Here is an 18,983-nt window from a genome sequence, read left to right as displayed (position 1 = left end):
TTTGGGATGGTGAGATTCCCTATTGCTTTGGCTTGGCTTTATTTTTTTTTTAATTATTATAATGCATTTAAGGCTGGTAGCCAGTTGGATAGCTCCAGAAACAGAAACCCTCTATTTAGCCACAGAACAGGTATAGCATGGGCAGTGGCAGTACAAGCTTCCTTTGATGGTACTAGAAACGGTATTAGAAACCGTACTAATCCATCTGGAGGTACCATCTGCAGGGGTCAGAGAGGTCTGGTTCAGTCTCCAGAGCCCATTTAATTCTCAGCCTCTGCTGAGACTGCCAGCAAAGCTGGCAATTCTGATGAGTCTTGTGCACACACCTGTCTGCTAGAAATTGCACTGAGACCAATCTACCTGACAGATGAAACCAGTAGATGAGCACTGCCGAACCCACAGGCTGAATTTCCGCTTTTTCCTTTTGCGTAGCTCCCGCTCTGTGCATGTGGCAATGAAAACTGGGTCCTCATCGATCAGCGGTTCATGTAGCACCTATGATCAAAATAAGTTCATTAAAGTACTGTTAGTTCTAAACAAAGTAAAGTTTCCTGAGGCAACGCTATCTCTCTATGTCATGATTGCACTTTTGCTCAGTTCTCTCATCTAGCAGAAGCACCATGGCCCATCACCACAAGCCAAAATGCTCTCTTGAGCATGGAGGACCATGTGAAAGAAGTGAAGTGCTTAGGAGTCTATCCACCCTACTTTTAATTGTCCCCAATGTTGACATTGGACTGCATTCATGTCTTCCTCGTCACAATGTTATATGCCTCTCCAGGTGATTTATAATGTGAAACTATCCCATGACAACTTCAAACACATGCTTATTCATAAAAAAACGTTATTTTATTTTGCAGAGTGTTTTTCGTGCCAATTATATCCTATTGTATTTTGCAGATTTACATGACATAGTTATTGAGCAAGGAATAACAAACAGCAGAGGGGGACAGAAATTAAAGAGGTACTCAAGGGAGATAAAGATGCTTTCTGAGGCTACTTGAGGTGAGATGGAGATGAAGGAATTTTGTTCCTGATTCCAGGAGCTGCAGAGGAGAAGGCTCTTGCAACAGCAGCAGTGAGATTCTGTGAAAGGACACACAGGAAGCTGGGCTAGATGAGCTGAGAGAGCAGGGACAGGAATATAAAGAGGTAAGTTCTATGATGCAGACTGGAGCAAGTCCATGGAGTGTTTAAAAATGGGGCAATTTTGTACCAGCAATATAGTATGAATGGGGAGCCAGCAGAACTATCTGAGGATGTGGATTATATAGTTTGTGCTTCTTTAAGTGTGTGTGAATAACAGCAGCAGCAGCATTCTGCGCGTGCTGGGATGTGGTAATGCCATAAAACCGAAGGCACAATAGTCATGCTGACTGGAAAAGAAGACATGAAGGTGGGACACGATACACATTTTCAAAGATTTGTACTGGTTGCAAAATGGCTTCTATTAAATAAGACCATAGACATTTCCATACTGGAACAAGATAACTGATCTATCTGACAGTGGCTAGTCCTGGAGGCCTCAGAGAAAGGTGGAACAGCCCTGACAGTCAACCTTAATTCCAGCGCTTCCTACCTCAAATGTTTGACTCGGCAATCTTAATATTCTTTTAACATAATATTTTTGTGTGGAATTCTTTACAAAGGTGGAGTTCCTTTAGTGTTCCAGGAGTTACTTACAGAGGAGTGTTCCTATCACTCCTATTGCCTTGTGGGCCGCCACTGTGGGTATGCACAGTTGTGTAGTGTGAGGACATAAACGTAAAGAACCATGCCGTAAGCAGTAACTATAGAAATCCATGACTGGGAAGTCCCTCTTTTATTAAGCACACCCTGGAATACATCCTGGTCCCCTCTGGTACCTGTGGAGGATCAGGAACTCTATAACCACTCCATATCTCCCTTTCCTGATGATAAAAAATAAATAAAACCAATTATCAACTGTGTGGGTCTTATATATATATTTTGAATTGTATGTGCACACAAAATAAACTTCAATTTAACAGGTGTATTCATCTGTATGCGTCTAATTATAAAAAAAAATCAGGGCACTTTCTTGCAATTCCACTCCTGCATTAAACATGCGGTGCGTGTGGAGATGTGGCACACCCCTGGGTAAAGCCACCTCACAGGTAGCCATTTGTCTCTCAAATATTGAAGTTAAGACATCATTCCTTCAATCCAGAAGAGAGAGAGATGTTCTCAGTCCCGTGGCTGCTGCATGCCTTCATTTAGACACGCTCCAGGTTTTAATGGCTCATAAAACATTCACGGCACCATCTGAAAGCACTCTTGCAAAATGTACAGTTTACCCACAGAAATATAGATGAAGATGTGAGGAGGCATGCAAATTCTCCTGGCTGTTGGGGAAGCTGCAGTTGCCAGCCCACCTAGTGCCAGTTATCCCCAAAACGACTGAACCTTCTTCCTTTAGGATCGAGTCAAATAACTTATAATTTAAGTTTGCACAACGCTTTGAGATCCTCAAATGAAAAGTTGCTACAAATGTGCAAGCACACTGCAAATATTAATTCTCTCAACACTCCCTTGGGGTGGATATTTATACGTATTTTGCAAATGGGGAAACTGAGGTACAGAGCGGTTGTGACTTGCCCAACATCTCTCACTTAAACATCTGGTACAAATCTATATTCAATCATAAGCCTTCCTAAAAAAGGAAAAAACAACAAAAAGGGGGTTGGTCAGTTATTTATTTCCCTTTCTCTAGTTTCTTAAACTGGCTATTGTTTAGTACTTCAGTGTGTGGGTGGGGGGGTGTACAATGTACACATACATCCTCTACTGGACGGAATCTGCACTGCATAACAGCACCCCAGGTCCTATACTGGTAACAGCTAACACAGATATCCTTGTAGAGAAAGTGGCCAGGTAAGCCTCTGTGCCTGTGGAGCAGAGGCTTTGGAGATCTGACCCTGTTGTCACCAGAAAATTCTGAGGACCATGGTATGTGACATAGCAACAAATGCTGCAGGCCTAGGCACCCATGGATTTGTTAGAATACATTCTCTTAGAACTCTTATCAGAACATCCTTCTGCCATCAAGCTTCCAACCTGATACAATCTTCAGTAAAGCAAATAGTACCCAAGTGGCAACAGATGAAGCATTGTCCCCAGTAGTTGAGCCTCAAAACCCCCTTCCCGCTGGCTTTTTCAGGTAAAGACAGTGATTTCTTTACATGCGTTTGTTGGGGAGGGATGGGATACTAGGGAAATTCTCCTGTTCTAAACAATGTGATCCAGATTCTCAGCTGCTTTAAAATCTGTGTAATTGAAGCTAATGGAGTGACAACAGGATCTGGCTCTCTGTTAATTGGTTCTGTACTTTCAATAACTTCCCAACCTGGCGCAGGCGGTCTTTCCTCTATGTACATTTCTGTTTGCATTATCATATGCTAAACATACCATAATATAGGGGTAATCCACTAGTTTTTGTCAAGGTCCAAATTTCTTGTCAAAGTCCATACTCCAGAGAGAAGAATACAAAAAACAATAACAATAATAAGTAAATAAGACTTCTATGCATGTTCAAAAGCATTTGGGGGTCTAGATTTGGCCCACAGTCCACCTGTTGACTACTCCTGCCACAGTACCATGCTCTGTTTACCTCATTCTTCAACTTTGGATATTAGCTTTCCATCCCCTTGTACAAAAGGAGTTCACAAAATCCCCAAGTGTGATGTCTTCTGTAGCATATGCACCTCAAAAGAGAGCAGGCAAAAGTTTAGCATTCATTTAAAAATATATGATGTGGATTTTGGGATAGGAGACAGGAATTTGTGTCTCTGAAAAATGGTAAGCTGCCCCAATAACACCTGTAATATGATGCCCCTGGGTAGGTTATCATCAGCAGGAACTGAAGGCAGGACCTCAAGCATGAGCCTTTACTGCCGGAGCTAAAGAACTCAGGCTTCATAACTCCAAGGCTATACCAGACTCACAAACCTCCTGTGGACTAGCAACAAGAAAGTGACAAGCACCACAACCTTAGCATTGATTACACAAACCATCCAATCAGGATAACAGAAAGGAATTGAAAGGCAAGAATACACAACTGTTGGGGAGGCACGGGTGGGGGGAGAGAACTGACAGGAGATGGGCCTGTGCCAAAACCCCTGATTTGGGGACCACAAGATTTGAGGATACTATAAATCCAGATAGATAAGAAGGCTGCAGCTTGGGTACCAAAACCTTTTTTTGTTTTTTTTTTTGTTTTTGTTTTTGTTTTAAATCCAGCCAGTAAAAACATATTGGTGGACACACAATTACCTTGGCTGCCTTAGGAAATGTTAACTCAAACTATCCAGAAACAAGTGACAGAATAGAAACCTCTACACACAAAATAGCACCCCCCAAAGTTCTCCAAAAATCCCTGGGTCAGAGAAAAATGGGGGGTTTTCCACAACATAATTGCCATAGCTAAAAAACAGGACACATCCAACAGCCTATCAGAATGAGCTCTTTCTTGCCATTTCCCCTTGTATCTGTTCAACATGATTAGTATTTATGTTTTCGCTTGGCCTTTAATTCTGGATCTGATACTTAACCTTATTATACCATCTGCACCCTGGGCAATTCCCAGTTAGAGGGCTTTTTTCCCCCCTCTTGCTTCAAACTGGTGGAGCCCCAGTCCCTCAGGATGTTGGGTATACAATTCCTGTTGACTCCACAGAGAGCTAGAGCACTCAGCCCCTTGCAGGATCAGGTCTGGATTGTACTTCAGTATGATACTTATTCTTGTGATTGTCTTATTATTTTTAAGAACAGACTTAAAACCTCTTTCTCATGTCTAATTTTTTTGATGCAATGTTGTGATGTTTGATGTTCAGCTTGATACGGCTGAAGGGTGCTTTATAAAATCAACACACACGTTGACAAGGGAGCCTAGGGGTGGGGGAAATGGGAGCGAAGAATGGCTGTTACCTTAATAAAAAAAAAAAAGAGAGAGAGAGAGAGAAAAGAGTCTCCGTACAAAACATAGCACAAATATACAGACTGCGTGCAGAGATTCAGACACTTAGTCATCACAAACGTGGAACAGGTGATTCTATTGATTAAGTTTTCAGACCTAGTATGGGGGGGCAGTATATGTGGGAATCACATTACTCGCTAATGGGATTTGTGCTTTTCAAATGTCCCACAGGAATCCAACGTTTTGAGCATTTACAAACACAGTGATCAAGCTTCTAAGCCCTTGATTTTTGCACCCACTGAAGTCAATGGGTGGGATGTCCTGTCCTTGGAATGTTTTCTGTGTTTGATTTGCTGTTTTGCCTTGGCATCAGAGACAGCACCTTGCCAGTGTGGCCTAACATGAAGAGTTCTGTCTTGTGGCTCCTACCTCAAACTGATTAATGCCTGGACCATGAGTTGCTGCACTGTCCTGAATTTTAAAGCCACAATGGTTGGCTGGTATCTCTCTCTTCTCCTACGAAACAGGCAAATTTCCGTTATTTACTACTCAGCTCTATTTATTTTTTGCCACACTTCAATGGCAAAATATTTGAGATAAGACTTGCCATACCGGGTCAGGTCACACATCCACCTAGTCTGGTATCTTGTCTCTGATCATAGCCAATACCCAATGCTCCAGAGGAGGGCAAACACTCCTCTTTTTGCAATACTATAGCACAGGAGACAGACAAGAAAGAATGTCCTTTTGCTGCTCTCCACAATAGATCAGCTTTGCACGCTGAAAGCATGACCTTGATTAAAAGGTATTTCAAGTAGAACATTTTGAATTACATTTGTTTTATTATTTTCCTAAACTCCTGAAGGTGGGAAATAGAATCGTCCACAGAGCTGTTTGCCATATTTAACATTTTGTGCTGTGGATGGAAGAGTGGATGATATAGGTTGCGGGTATTTTAAGTTACATTTCCTTGATCTTGGTTTATTTGGTTACTTATCAGCTTGTGTGGCAATAATCAGATAAGTAACGGTAACAATAATAGCACAAGTTTCCATGTTTGGTTTCTCAATGTCTTATATTAAACTTGCTCAGTTTACAAGCCTGAAGTTTCCCCCCCCAACTGCAACCCGAACCTGGGATCTAACAATCCAGCTGGGTTCTATCTGCCTTCTACACCAGCACCAATAATAAAGAGTCCACAGTTAGAACTTGGTTGACATTTTTGTCGGCATGCAGGCAATAAGATCCATCGCTGTGGGGCCAACAACAGTGAAAACATGTTTTGATCAGTAAGGCAAAGAGACATGGCTCAAAAGACAGAGCCAAACCCTAAGTGGCTGGGCACCTGCAACTTCTACTGTTTTGAGAGTTGCAAGCCTCTCAGATTCTTGCTCAAGAGAGCACATGCGCAGAGCTAAAAGGTGTCACTTATACTAAGTCATAGTCACACTGCATTGTGTCTTCATACTGTAATATCTAGCTCTCTCTACAGGTAACTCTGCAGTTTCGGTATTAATGGTCATTGGTAAATAACCTAGAGTATGTAGTAAGCTAAGATTTCAACTGCCAATAAGTTAACTCTTACCTGGGTTTGGGAAGGCCTAAAAGCAGAGTCAAAGCCATACTGCAGAGAGTCCAGAAAAGGCTGAATTTTGTAGAGGCCATGTGTCATCTGGCTGGAACGGAAGGCCACAATGTGGAAGTACTTCAGGATTTTCTCAAACCGCGGCTGTGTCATGATCAGCGCTATGCTCCTGTTGCTGTAGAAGCCACTGCTCCAAATGCTGAGGACGGACTCGCAGTGGTGAATGCTTGTTGAGATCATGTAGCCTAGGAAGGCTTTCATTTCTGTTAGAGTGACATCCATCCAGGCATCATCTTTGCCAAATCTCTCCTGGTACTTCTTGGCATACATGTTGGTTTGTACCACCATGTTCTTTAGTACATTGTCAGGGACAAAGAGCTGAAAAAAGTCCATGGCACTGGCAGTTTGGGGCATTTTACGGGTTGGACCTAGAACAAAAGTGGGGAAAAAACAAGCTCATTTTTGATGAACTATTCATCATAGTGGTTAGTTAGATTGATAACTAACAACTACTAGATCATCCAGTCCCTTGCAGGAGAGTTTCCTACAGTACAGTGTCTAGTCTACACAAAGTCCCAAGTGATGGGATTTGGGCCACTTCCTTTGTTAGACTATCCCACTGAATAACCGATCTGTGTCAGAAATTTTTTCCTAATATTCAACCTTAGTTTCATATAATTTTTTCTGGTTACACCCCATATATCACTCTAAATAATTCCTCTCCCTCTTCAGTATTTATGCCCTTCAGCTAGTTATAGACTGTCACATTCCCTCCTAGGCCTAGTCTACACTTAAAATTTAGGTCAACATAGCTAGACCCCTGAGCAATGCCAATCTAACCCCCAGTGTAAATGCAGCGAGATCGATGGAAGAATGCTTCCGTTGACCTAGCTACCATTGCTTGAGAAGGTGGCGCCCCTACTGCAGAAAAACCCCTTCCATCACCGAAAGCTGTGTGTACGCTACAGGGTTATGCTGGCATAGCTGTAGTTATATTGCTATCGTCCCCGTAGTGGACACATGGCCTTAGTCTCGAAGCCAAGCTATACATATTTAGCCGTCTTCATCTTTCCCCATATATCAGTCCTTCCAGCCCCTAATTGTTGTCATTGCTCCTCTCTGAATTCTCTCCAGTTTGTCTATCTTCTAAATAAGATGGTACCGCAAATGCAATATTCTAGGATCAGGCACATGACAGCCATATTGAGAGAGATTCTTGCCTCCATGCAAGGTGACATAATTCCCCTGCAGTCAAAACTTGAATGGCTTTTTTTTGCTCCTGTACTGCATTTCAAGCTCCTGTCGAATTTGCTGTCCATTATCAGCCCTCTGTCTTTTTCCATGTTCTCTCTTGGATGCTATTACCACCACCTTGCTGGTTACTACATACACATTGGTGCAACATTACATAAATCACCACAGTATCTAGGCCATGGTATCTGTGAATCTGATTCGGTACCCTCTGAAATCTATGGAATTTTTGTCATTGACTGCAATCAGAGCAAGATCAGGCCTTTGTAGAACAAACTAAAACACCATATGGACAAGCTTTTCTATCTTGCATTATATATGATTCTTGTTGAGATATGTTCCTTATTTAGCACATCACCCACATAACGAAGGAGAAACCTTGCACTTCCTCCCTTTAGTTTGTTTTTTGACTGAACTGCAGAGAAAATGGAAGTTTTCAAGCCTTTATTTTATTCTAACAGGAAAAAAAATACAGTGAACACTGAATTAGTCTCTAAGGTGCCACAAATACTCCTTTTCTTTTTTTGAAAGCATACTGATTACTGTTATGAGCCTTAGGTTCTTAACTCAGTACCATGTCTCCTACACCCTAAGCATGTGTACAGGCTCCTGTCCCTCTAATGACTTTTGAGCAGACATTAGCATTTGAAATTCTGGTTAATAACAGGAAAGTGTTTTCCTTGCAGTACGTGACTACTTGGGTCCTGATACAGCTTGAATGTCAAAGGCTTGAAGAAGAGAAGTGTGAAATCCTGTGGCTTTGTATCAGAAAGATTCATTAAAACCTCTTTTGGTTTTGGACTGCCTGGTTTGTACTCCCTGGATTTCTCCTTGAGGGCTTCCTCTTAACTTGGCAATAACAAAGTGATCACGGGCTAACTTGGCATCAAATTGTGTTTGCTTTACATACCTTGTTTCGGCTGCAGTCTCTGTTAAGCTCAAGCTATTTAGTTATTGCCTAGTAAACAAGAAGAACCTTTAGGATATTCTAACTCCATCAAAAATGACACACAGAATGTTAAGGTTGCAAAATTAAGCTATCAATAGTCAGGAAATGCCGGGGGGGGGGGGGCGAGAACTTCTTTTATGAAAAAAGCTAATACAGGTAGAATTTTATATTCTAGTAAGTGATTATATTGTATGCAAAATAGTGCAGACTTAAAAGCAGCTGAACTGTTATACACTTTACCAAAACAGGAAAAAAAACCACCGTGCAGAGTGCAAGTGGAAACTTTTATCATAAATAGTGCACGTTTTTCAGATGTAACTGAGAACAAGGAGTTATAATGGATACATTTATGTAGCCCAGACTATAACTGTTGTTGCTGTTCCTTTTATCATCGTAAAGCCTGTTACAGAGGAGTTCTCTTCTTACTATCAAAGTTCTGTATACCTGCTCGCCCAAACCAGAGTGAAACGATTTCTGCAAGGCAAACTGGCTTACAAAGGATCATGTAGTACAAGTCACAGAGCACAGTGCCATAGGGTGACTGAATGCACCCCTGTATTTAAATCATACATACCACTGTAATAATCTTTGTACGAAATATGCCTTGAGGTATCATTTGAAAATTAACAACTCGTTGGTCAATAATATCATGGTGAAACATATGTTAGGTTATTAACATAAACTGAAATTATGACTGAAATGTGTTTACCAGACAAGTCTGGGGAAGAGAGGGGGGTAAACCTGTTTCTCAAAGACAGAGGACAAGCTAACACTTCTCCCCAGGTGTCATCAAAGCTGACTGGCAATCACTGGTCAAATGGCCATTATTGGCAGCCAACGGGGGCATGCGCAGATCAATCTGCATTTTAGCAACAACAACATAGAATCTCTTTCACCACAAGACTCCCCGTCTCCATCCTCACAACTAACAGGAACTTTATCTAGGAATAACTCTCAGGAAGATGCATTTCAACAGGTGACAGGACTATAACAGCGAGGGCCAAAACCACCCCACAGACTCTCTCGCTCACTCTTTCACCTAAGACAACAAAGGAACCAGCCCTTTAGACTTTGGGGGCAGATCCTGATATGAGAATTTGGTCAGCTATGTTGCTGGGAACATATGGTAAGGGATTTTACCTTAAACCAGATCTAATTTAAGTTTAGTTAGTAAAAAGCATTTTATCTTTATTTCTCTTATAATCATTTCTGACTTCAATACCTCACACTTGTACTCACTTAAAGCCTCTTTGTAACTAAACTTGTTTTATTATTTAATCAAAACTAATCCAATGTTGTGTTTAAACTGCATTGTTTGGTAATCCCAATTAAAGTAGCAAACTGTTGTATACTGACCCCCTACAGGGGCTATGGACCTATAACATCTGAACTGTCCATGAAAGGGCTGGACAGTGCAGGACACATGTTTTGGGGGGAAAAATTGGGACTGGGAGTGTGTTGGGGTCACCCTGCAGATAGTAACCAAGGCTGCAGGAAGCCAGCATGTATCTGGTGCTTACTGACAGGCTGCTGGTGTCAGAGTTGCTGGATTAGGGCTGTGGCTATACACAGAAACTCAGAGTTTGACCTGCATGCTGGTGGGCTGATTGTGAGCAACCCAAGTTGTGAGCTACAGCAACAAAGCATTGTGAGGCACCCAAGGTTGCAGGGCAGCTCATGACAACACCTCACTAGTTTGGACTGCACCCCAGAACGTGATACTCAGGAATTACCTGCAAGCTGATGTTCAGGACAGCTGCAAAGGAAGGGCAGCACCAAGCAGCTGGGAGAGAGAAAAGGGATCAATGCCATGTTATGAAAACGTTTACATTTTCTTTTGGATATCACTTGACTAAGCTTCACTGTTGCCCACTAGATATGGCTCTTTGATAACATGACTTATATAAGTAGTCTTGCCTAGTTATACTCCTGGGAGAATTCTGTGCCACTGTGCAAGTGCAGAATTAATATGTCCTGCAGCATAAGTGATTCTGATGGGGAGGTAAAAGGAAGTTGCATTTACACCTTTTGCCCATTAGGAGGCACCAGAAGAGAGAGCAGCAGGCTCAGGGGCCCAAGCAGCCAGCCTCAGAGAGGGAGGGCAGAGCCTGCTTTACTCACTGTGCCCTGCCAGTAGGGCCAGGTGAGGAGGCACAAGATATGGGGGGGACAGACAAAGAGGGGCACACAGTGTTGCTGAGGTGTCACACAGACTAGGGTTCAGAAGGAATAGTAGGGAAGACTGAGGTGGGGGTACAGGAGCTAGCGGGGTAACAGCATTGAGCCTGGGGCTGAATGGGAGTGGGAGTGAAGGGCCACATGAGGACAGAAGAGAGTGTGGGGGTTCAAGGACACATGGGGACATGCAGGGACATCCTTAGGCATATGCAGCATGTACGGAGCAAAAATTTGGAGCATCCCTGGGTCTTCGTGTCCACCCTCCCACCTCTTCCTATCCTGTTTTGACCCTTCCTGCAGGCTCCCACCAGAGCTGGCTGCTGCAGCCTGATGAGTCTTCCTCCAGAGGGGATCTAGTAACTTAAAAGTGAAAAAAAGGTCTTCCAGCCTGCAAGACCTATTAGCACAACACTGAAACTGTTAAAGAGCCCTTCAAGTGATAATGAAGCCATTTAATAGGCATTTGCCAACCCCCAGGTATATACTGTCAGTTTCTGAATTTACTGACAAAAACAGTTGCGCATTTACTGTGATATTTACTCAGAACATGTTAGTCTACAGGATCTTAGTTTAAAATTTGCTTTAAAAATATTTCATTAGTTTGTTGCTGAAGATTATAAAATCACATCTCTTAAAAAATCCTTGCACAGATTTTTAGATGCTCAATATGAGTATTCATCTTTAGCCTTAAATGCTTGGATCTTCAGACATATCGTTTTTTAAATAAATCCTTCAAAAGACCACCTTTATCTAAAATACACATTTTAATTTTAATTACTATAGTACAAAAAACTTGATTCCAAAGTCTTCCTGTCCTTTCTTGCCACTCCTTTCTCCCTTCACGCCCCTGTTGAAGAGAGCCCTTAAAGTAGGGTGACCAGATGTCCCAATTTTGTAGGGACAGTCCCAATTTTTGGGTCTTTTTCTTATATAGGCTCCTATTACTCCCCACCCCCGTCCTGATTTTTCACATTTGCTGTCTGGTCACCCTATCGTAAGGGGACAACACTCCTTTCCTTCCAGATAGCTGGACAAACCAGTTTCCCTTTCTTTACTTCTATTTGATGATCTACACCTCTACCCCGATATAACGCGGCCCTCAGGAACCAAAAAATCTTACCGTCTTAGAGGTGAGACCGCATCAGATCGGGGTAGGGAGAGGAACCACTCCCCGCCCCAGCTCACCTCTGCTCTGCCTCCTCCCCTGAGCGCGCTGCTGCCGCTCCGCTTCTCCCTCCCTCCCTTCCAGGCTTGCCGCGCCAATCAGCTGTTTGGTGCAGGAAGCCTGGAAGGAAGGAAGGAAGGAAGGGCAGGGGGGAGAAGCAGAGCAGCAGGCACACTCAGGGGAGGAGGCGGAGGTGAGCTGGGGCAGGAAGCGGTTCCTCTGCACCCTCCCCACAGTTACTTGCTGCGGTTCCCCCCGCGCCCCCCGCCCCAGCTCACCTCCGCTCTGCCTCCTCCCCTGAGCGCGCCGCCGCCACTCCGCTTCTCCCCCCTCCCTCCCAGGCTTGCCGCAAATCAGCTGTTTGGTACGGCAAGCCTGGGAGGGAGGGGGGAGAAGCGGAGTGGCGGCGTGCTCGTGGGAGGAGGCGGAGGTAAGCTGGGGCAGGGGGGGCCGCAGCAAGTAAGGGGGGGGAGCGCAGAGGAACCGCTTGTGGTAACATGAATTTGGATATAATGAGGTAAAGCAGCCCCGCTCCCCAGAATGCTGCTTTACTGCGTTATATCCGAATTCGCGTTATATCGGGGTAGAAGTGTACTTTTAAAAGACCCCTCCAGCAAAATCCACACCTTAGTAAGATATAAAATCCTTTGTTATGCCTAAAATCTTTGGAAACATTTTTTAAAGTCGGTGAAGTTTCATAAACATATATATTGTTATGGAGATCACACGAAGTAAATTAGTGGTCCCTTTTTCTAAAAGCAATGAATATTGTTATGAACACACTAAACCTCTGTGACTGATTAATTTAAAATGCCTTTGTTTCAGTGAGTTAAATATATAGTAATCTGGAATGATTACTTTATGAAGGCTTAAGAGTACATTTAAAATACAAAATCAGCTTAGAAATACTGATTAATAAAATGTAAAACAGAGAAGAGCTGCATCATGTATTCCATAATATTTAATGTTGTATTCAGCAGGACAGCTGACTTGCCCTTACTACAAAGTTTTTGCAAATAAATCTCTGACAAACTTCAGTGTATATCAAAAAACCTGTGATTGGCATTTTTTATTCCCAAATTTAGTGCTTTTAATTAGGTACCTTCTGCATGTCCAGTCTTCACCATCTGGCATGCAGTGGAAAACATGCTCCATTTTCTTTAGAAAGAAATTGCAGAAGAATGACATTTTGAAAAAAACATTTGCTTCATTTGGGTTCAGGGATTTGGCTGGAAGCGGGTGAGCAGGAAGGGGGAGGGAAAAGAGGAGGGAGACAGTGAGGAGAGGAGGGGCCTGGGGCCGAGCAGGGGTGGAGTATGGGCAGGGGCCACAGGCAGAAGAGGTGGGCTAGGGAGCTAGCCTCCAGAAGCGGCAGCTTCACCCACTGCCCATGACAGCAGGTAAGAGCGGGTCGGCTCCCACACACCCAGCGCATGCTGCAGTGTCCTTAGGCAGGGGCTGTCTTCACAGAGCTGAGTGCACCGGCGCTGTGCATTCTGCGTGAGGGAGAGGGTACAGGGTCTCTGCAGGGAGCTGGACTCTCTGCCACTGTGAGGCAGGCCGGATGGCTCGGTATCCTTTGCTGCCTCGTCCCTCCCTCCACCCGCCCCCGGGCTGTGAGCCCGGGCTGCCGTCGGGCATAGGGGCACCAGTTTAATAAGACTATGTAGGGCCCCGTAAATCCTAAGGACAGCCCTAGGGACATGTGCCTGACTTAATGGGAGAGGCTAGAGGTCAGCCTGGGTCTGCATGCGAGAGGCTCCCCAATTCTCAAACAATCGCCGCTCTGCAAAAAAAAACCAAAAAACCAAAAAAAACCCAAACAACCCTGTTCCATATTTCTCCCTCCCATACCCAACAACCCTCCAGGTTCACGGCCAGGCTCCTTCCCTTTCCCTCAGCTACTCCATTCCCCCAAGCCTTTGCTCTGCTTCTGAGGAGTGGGGGAAAATACAGTTCTGCATTGTAGTGTAAATGAATTATTACTCAAAGTTCTGTATTAATATGCCTAGTAAGAAATGTCAAAAAACATTTCCTGTATTTTTTTTTTTTTGCTGTCTGTATTGTTACAGGCGTACTTGCTACTAGGTATTTTGAAATAAATTACCAAAATAATTGAAGCTGGCATGATTATATTATGTTATTTTGACAAATAAAATATGCAAAATTTTAAAATATTTTGTGCAGAATTTTTAGGCGTGCAATTCCCCCCTAGAGTACTAGTTATTGCATTCAGCACTAGGACCTTGGCACCCTACAGGGGGTGACGAGTGAGGCAATTTTGTAATCCCTGCCCTTAGGAGAAGCAGGCTGGGAGCAGGGGCAACAGGTATGTTCATATGGTAGACGGCTTTATGAAGGTGAAATATTCTGTTCCTGAGACACTGGGATATTGACAGTATGTAGATATTGGGCTTCATTTTCAGAAAGCTGGTTATGCAGTCAGGAGCACAAAACAGTCAATTTTGTGTGTAATTACATTTTCAGTAGCTGTCACTTAAAGTGCGGTTCTGCCTTGAAACGTGATTATGTAAAAGCAACACCATTTTACTCAACAGATCTGCACTCTATGCTCATACAGAGTCCTATTTGCTTTCTTTGGTGACAAAAAATAAGATTCTACTACTGTCAGCCATGCAGAACCCACACAGCTAGGAAAGAATTAACTAAATTCATTTCTGGCTTGCACGTCAACATAGTTGTTGACTAAATGTCATTTGCAAGGCCATCTGTCCAACTCTATTGTCTTTAAAAAATCATTGGTCATATTTTACCAATGAAAATATGGAACCCGACAAGGATGCTTTTAGAGGGTGTGTTGTTTTTTTAAGCACAATTGTACTTTAACAATACAAAACCTGTTACATGCTGAAATGACCAGCCTAAGATAAGTGGGCAAGCTTCTTTAGTTAATTGTTGCCACACGAAAAATGTAGCACACATGTATTTTCCACAGAGGGAGCAAACTGTGCAATAAGCCTTGATTAGTGGATTTGCACCTTTAAGTAAGTACAAGTTATAGTAGAACCTCATTTACTTGAACCACACTTATCCAAAAGTTATCTTTTGCACTGAGGAGTCCCTATTTATCCAAAATCTTATTTAGCTGAAAAATTATAAATCTTCTGTTATCTTTGAATAAATGGGACTTTATTACACTGAAAAGAGTCCTGGACTAGGTATTTAGAGGGCATATTAGGAAACAATTATGGACAGATACATGTCCATTTGCAAACTCAATCTTAAAATTATTTTCAAATACACTGGCACCGCCATTGCACCAAGGGTTTTTTGGTTTGTTTTTTGAGGCAGCGGGGAATTCCTGAGTCCATAGCTACACAGGTAAATTTAAGGAACGGGGTTTGAAACAGTTTCAGATTACACCTGAAACCTACGGGGTTAAATTCAGGAGTCTTAAGAAGCAATCTGGATTGAGCAGTGTGGCTTATGTAAATGAAATGAGAGATTTGGTGGATAAGTGGGTGAGGGGGAAATGCATTACAAGCTTTGAAGGAATGTGTGATTTGGTTACTCAGGAACAATTCCTGAATATGTGCAGTGATGATGTAAAACAGTATTTGTGGGACAAAAAGGTGGGTGCAGCGGGTGGATTGGCTGGGTTTGCAGACTCTTCCGAGCAGTCACAAGCTGCAATTAAGCACAAACCGCAGGCAGAGGGGTACAGGGGCGGGTGGAAAGCAGCATCACCGTTTTCCCTCTGGGGAAAAGGAGGCGGGGCATTCATCTTCTGTCAGGGTTCCCTCCCCACTCTGAACTCTGGGGTACAGAGGTGGGGACCTGCATGAAAGACCCCCTAAGCTTATTCTTACCAGCTTAGGTTAAAAAACTTCCCCAAGGTACAAACTTTGCCTTGTCCTTGAACCCTATGCTGCCACCACCAAGCGTGTTAAAGAACAGGGAAAGAGCCCACTTGGAGACGTCTTCCCCACAAAACATCCCCCCAAGCCCAACACACCCCCTTTCCTGGGGAGGCTTGAGAATAATATCCAAACCAATTGGTTACAAAATCATCAACGACCCAAACCCCTGGATCTTGGAACAATGGAGAAATCAATCAGGTTCTTAAAAGAAGGATTTTATTAAAAAAAAAGAAAGGTAAAAGAATCACCTCTGTAAATCAGGATGGAAAATACTTTACAGGGTATTCAAGATTCAAAACACAGAGGATCCCCCTCTGGGCAAAACCTTAAAGTTACAGAAAACAGGAATAAACCTCCCTCTTAAAACAGGAAAAATTCACATAAAACAAAAGATAAACTAATCCGCCTTGCCTGGTTTACCTATACTGGTTGCAATATTGGAGACTTGGATTAGGATGGGATGGAGAAAATGGATTTCTGTCTGGCCTCTCTCAGTCCCAAGAGAGAAAAACCAAGTAAACAAAGAGCACAAACAAAAACCTCCCCCCTAAGATTTGAAAGTATCTTGTCCCTTTATTGGTCCTTTGGGTCAGGTGCCAGCCAGGTTAGCTGAGCTTCTTAACCCTTTACAGGTAACAGGATGTTACGTCTGGCCAGGAGGGATTTTATAGCACTGTATACAGAAAGGTGGTTACCCTTCCCTTTATATTTATGACACTTCCCCATTCCCATTACTCGTCCCAAATCTCCTGTACAAGCAGAGGAGCCCAAGAAGTGCTATCATTGTAAGTCCACTAAGCACCTGAGGAATAATTGCCCTTGGCTAAGAGGGAACAGGCAGCAGGTAACACATGAAGCTTCTTCTTCTCAGAGCTAGGCTGCTGCCTCTTTCCACACAGGATTTGTAAAGGTTGCTTCTACACAACCAAGCAGTGAGCATATGCATGCTGTTAAACTTAATGGGAAAGTACTCGTTGGTTCATGGTGCTCATGGGAGCAGAGATTTCTGTGGTCAGGAGGGACCTGATCCAGGAGAAGGATTTGTTGCCAGGGAAAATAGCAGAATTAGAACTGGTGGGAGGTAAAGTCCTTGTACCTTTAGCGAAGGTGCACATGGAAACTGGTTGTTTGCAGGCTGAGCTAACTGTTGCAACAGTGGCACACATTTCTACTGGGAAATGATTTCTCTGATGTGGCAGAATCTGTCACAGGGTTGGTAAGCAGCGAGAAGGAAACTTGCGCTAAAAGCCACAGAGTGGGGGGAAAGTCACATGGACTGCTGGGGGAATAGGAGGGTGTCTCTTAAATTCCTCAGTAGCAGTGAAAAATGCAGCTTTGGGGGCAGCAATGGTCCTAACCAGTTCCTGTAGCCCCGGGGCTCAAGGTAAGTCCCAGATGGAGGGGCTGGACGAAACCAGCTCCTGTCCCGTGATCATCTGCCTGGGGGAGAGGAATGTTCCACTTTGTAGCAGGGAGGCCCTCCCGGCTGTTGACTGGCAGGAAGTTGCAGGTCAACAGGGGACTGGGCCTGCCCTGGAGCGCACAGAGACATGTGTCCCGAAGGTGGAAGTCGGGGCCCTGGTAACCGCGGTGGTGGGAACGGACCCCAACGACTCTAGCTGGAAGCAAGCCCAACCTGAGTGAAAGGGGAAAAAATTTTCTGGCCAGTGTAGGGTCTGTCATAGCTGGTAGCTGTGAGCCCACAGCTGGACCAGGGTCACCTTCCCTTTTTGGGGACACAGGAGTGTCTGGCCCAGTGAGGGGGCCCAAAAAGGGAAGTCCAGATGGAAGGTGAGTGGAGACCGGAGGGTCTGCCCACCTTTTGTAGGAAGGCTCTTTCCCAGGAGGAGGGTGAAAAATCTCCATTTAAAATGCCAGACCCCTCTCCTGTGGATCAGGTTTTGAGGGAAGACTGGGGGTCAGATCTCCTGGAGGGGGGAGTCCATCCAGCTAACCTGTTGGGGGCAAAGAGTGGGGTGGCCGAGGGGGATCTTACCGATCCAAAGCACTCCATTAAAGAATGTTATCCTTCCACCCTTGTTAAAAATAACAGTCTCTTCAAGGCTGGGGGAAGAAGAACTCTTTTCTTGGGAGGTTTCAGAGTAACAGCCGTGTTAGTCTGTATTCGCAAAAAGAAAAGGAGTACTTGTGGCACCTTAGAGACTAACCAATTTATTTGAGCATAAGCTTTCGTGAGCTACAGCTCACTTCATCGGAGGCATGCCGTGGAAACTGCAGCAGACTTTATATACACACAGAGAATATGAAACAATACCTCCTCCCACCCCACTGTCCTGCTGGTAATAGCTTATCTAAAGTGATCATCAGGGCGTGGGGTCAGACCCAAAGAAATTCCAGAGGGAGGGGCTGAGGGCAGGCATGGTTGCAGTACACCCTTTCCTTGCCAAAGCCTCAAACACATGTCTGAATTAAAAGCCTTCTCCAAAGAGGCAGAAGAATCTGCACCGGAGCACCTACCAGGGTACACAAAGAAATTGGGAAATGCAATAGACACTCAACAAGCTAAGTTGTGTAAACAAAGCCTGTCCGCTGTAGATTTGCTGTTAATCTTGTGTCTTTTGCTACTTCATCTATGAGTCAAGACGAAGGAGTTAATGCAAGTGGTAAACGCTTTAACAAAGTGGGACGTACATGAGTTGTGGAAGAAACTGTTGTACATGCTAGGGATGGTGACAAGACAGCCCCACAAGCATGTTACTTTTCAGCTAATACCTGTAAACAGGCTGGAAAAGCATAATGGGCCCACACTGCTGTGTGGAAGGGGAAACTGAGGCACACCACCTCATGGGATTGGTGGCTAAATGTCAAGACACCTACACTTTAACAGATATTGCTGTCTGCATTCTGTTAGCAATACTACACCCCAACCTGTTTTCAGGCACCAGGGGACCAGGAACCCCAAACCTTGCTCGAACACCTATGGATGACATCATATGGTTTAAAGGTACTAAAAGGGAGAGTGACCAGAGGATTTTACATGTACTGCCTCCACCATGGACAGTGTCCAAGTCTCTGGCAGT

At 43.9% G+C, this 18,983-nt stretch overlaps 1 protein-coding gene across 1 annotated transcript in view; it reads right to left on the bottom strand.

Moving 5' to 3' along the window:
- Positions 1 to 18,983, bottom strand: part of PGBD5 (piggyBac transposable element derived 5) — a 93,041-nt gene that overhangs the window by 37,269 nt on the left and 36,789 nt on the right. The window contains exons 2-3 of the mRNA XM_084623352.1: positions 6,519 to 6,946; positions 361 to 495 (exon numbers count right to left, since the gene is read on the bottom strand). Of these exons, the coding sequence (XP_084479478.1) occupies positions 361 to 495; positions 6,519 to 6,946 (563 nt within the window). The remainder of the gene's footprint in view (positions 1 to 360; positions 496 to 6,518; positions 6,947 to 18,983) is intronic.

The sequence above is a fragment of the Lepidochelys olivacea genome, assembly GCF_965140295.1.
Source record: "Lepidochelys olivacea isolate rLepOli2 genome assembly, chromosome: 3".
Taxonomy (NCBI): Eukaryota; Metazoa; Chordata; order Testudines; family Cheloniidae; genus Lepidochelys; species Lepidochelys olivacea.
Note: the sequence above shows the minus strand (reverse complement) of the source record. Positions and strands in the feature narration are given on the sequence as shown.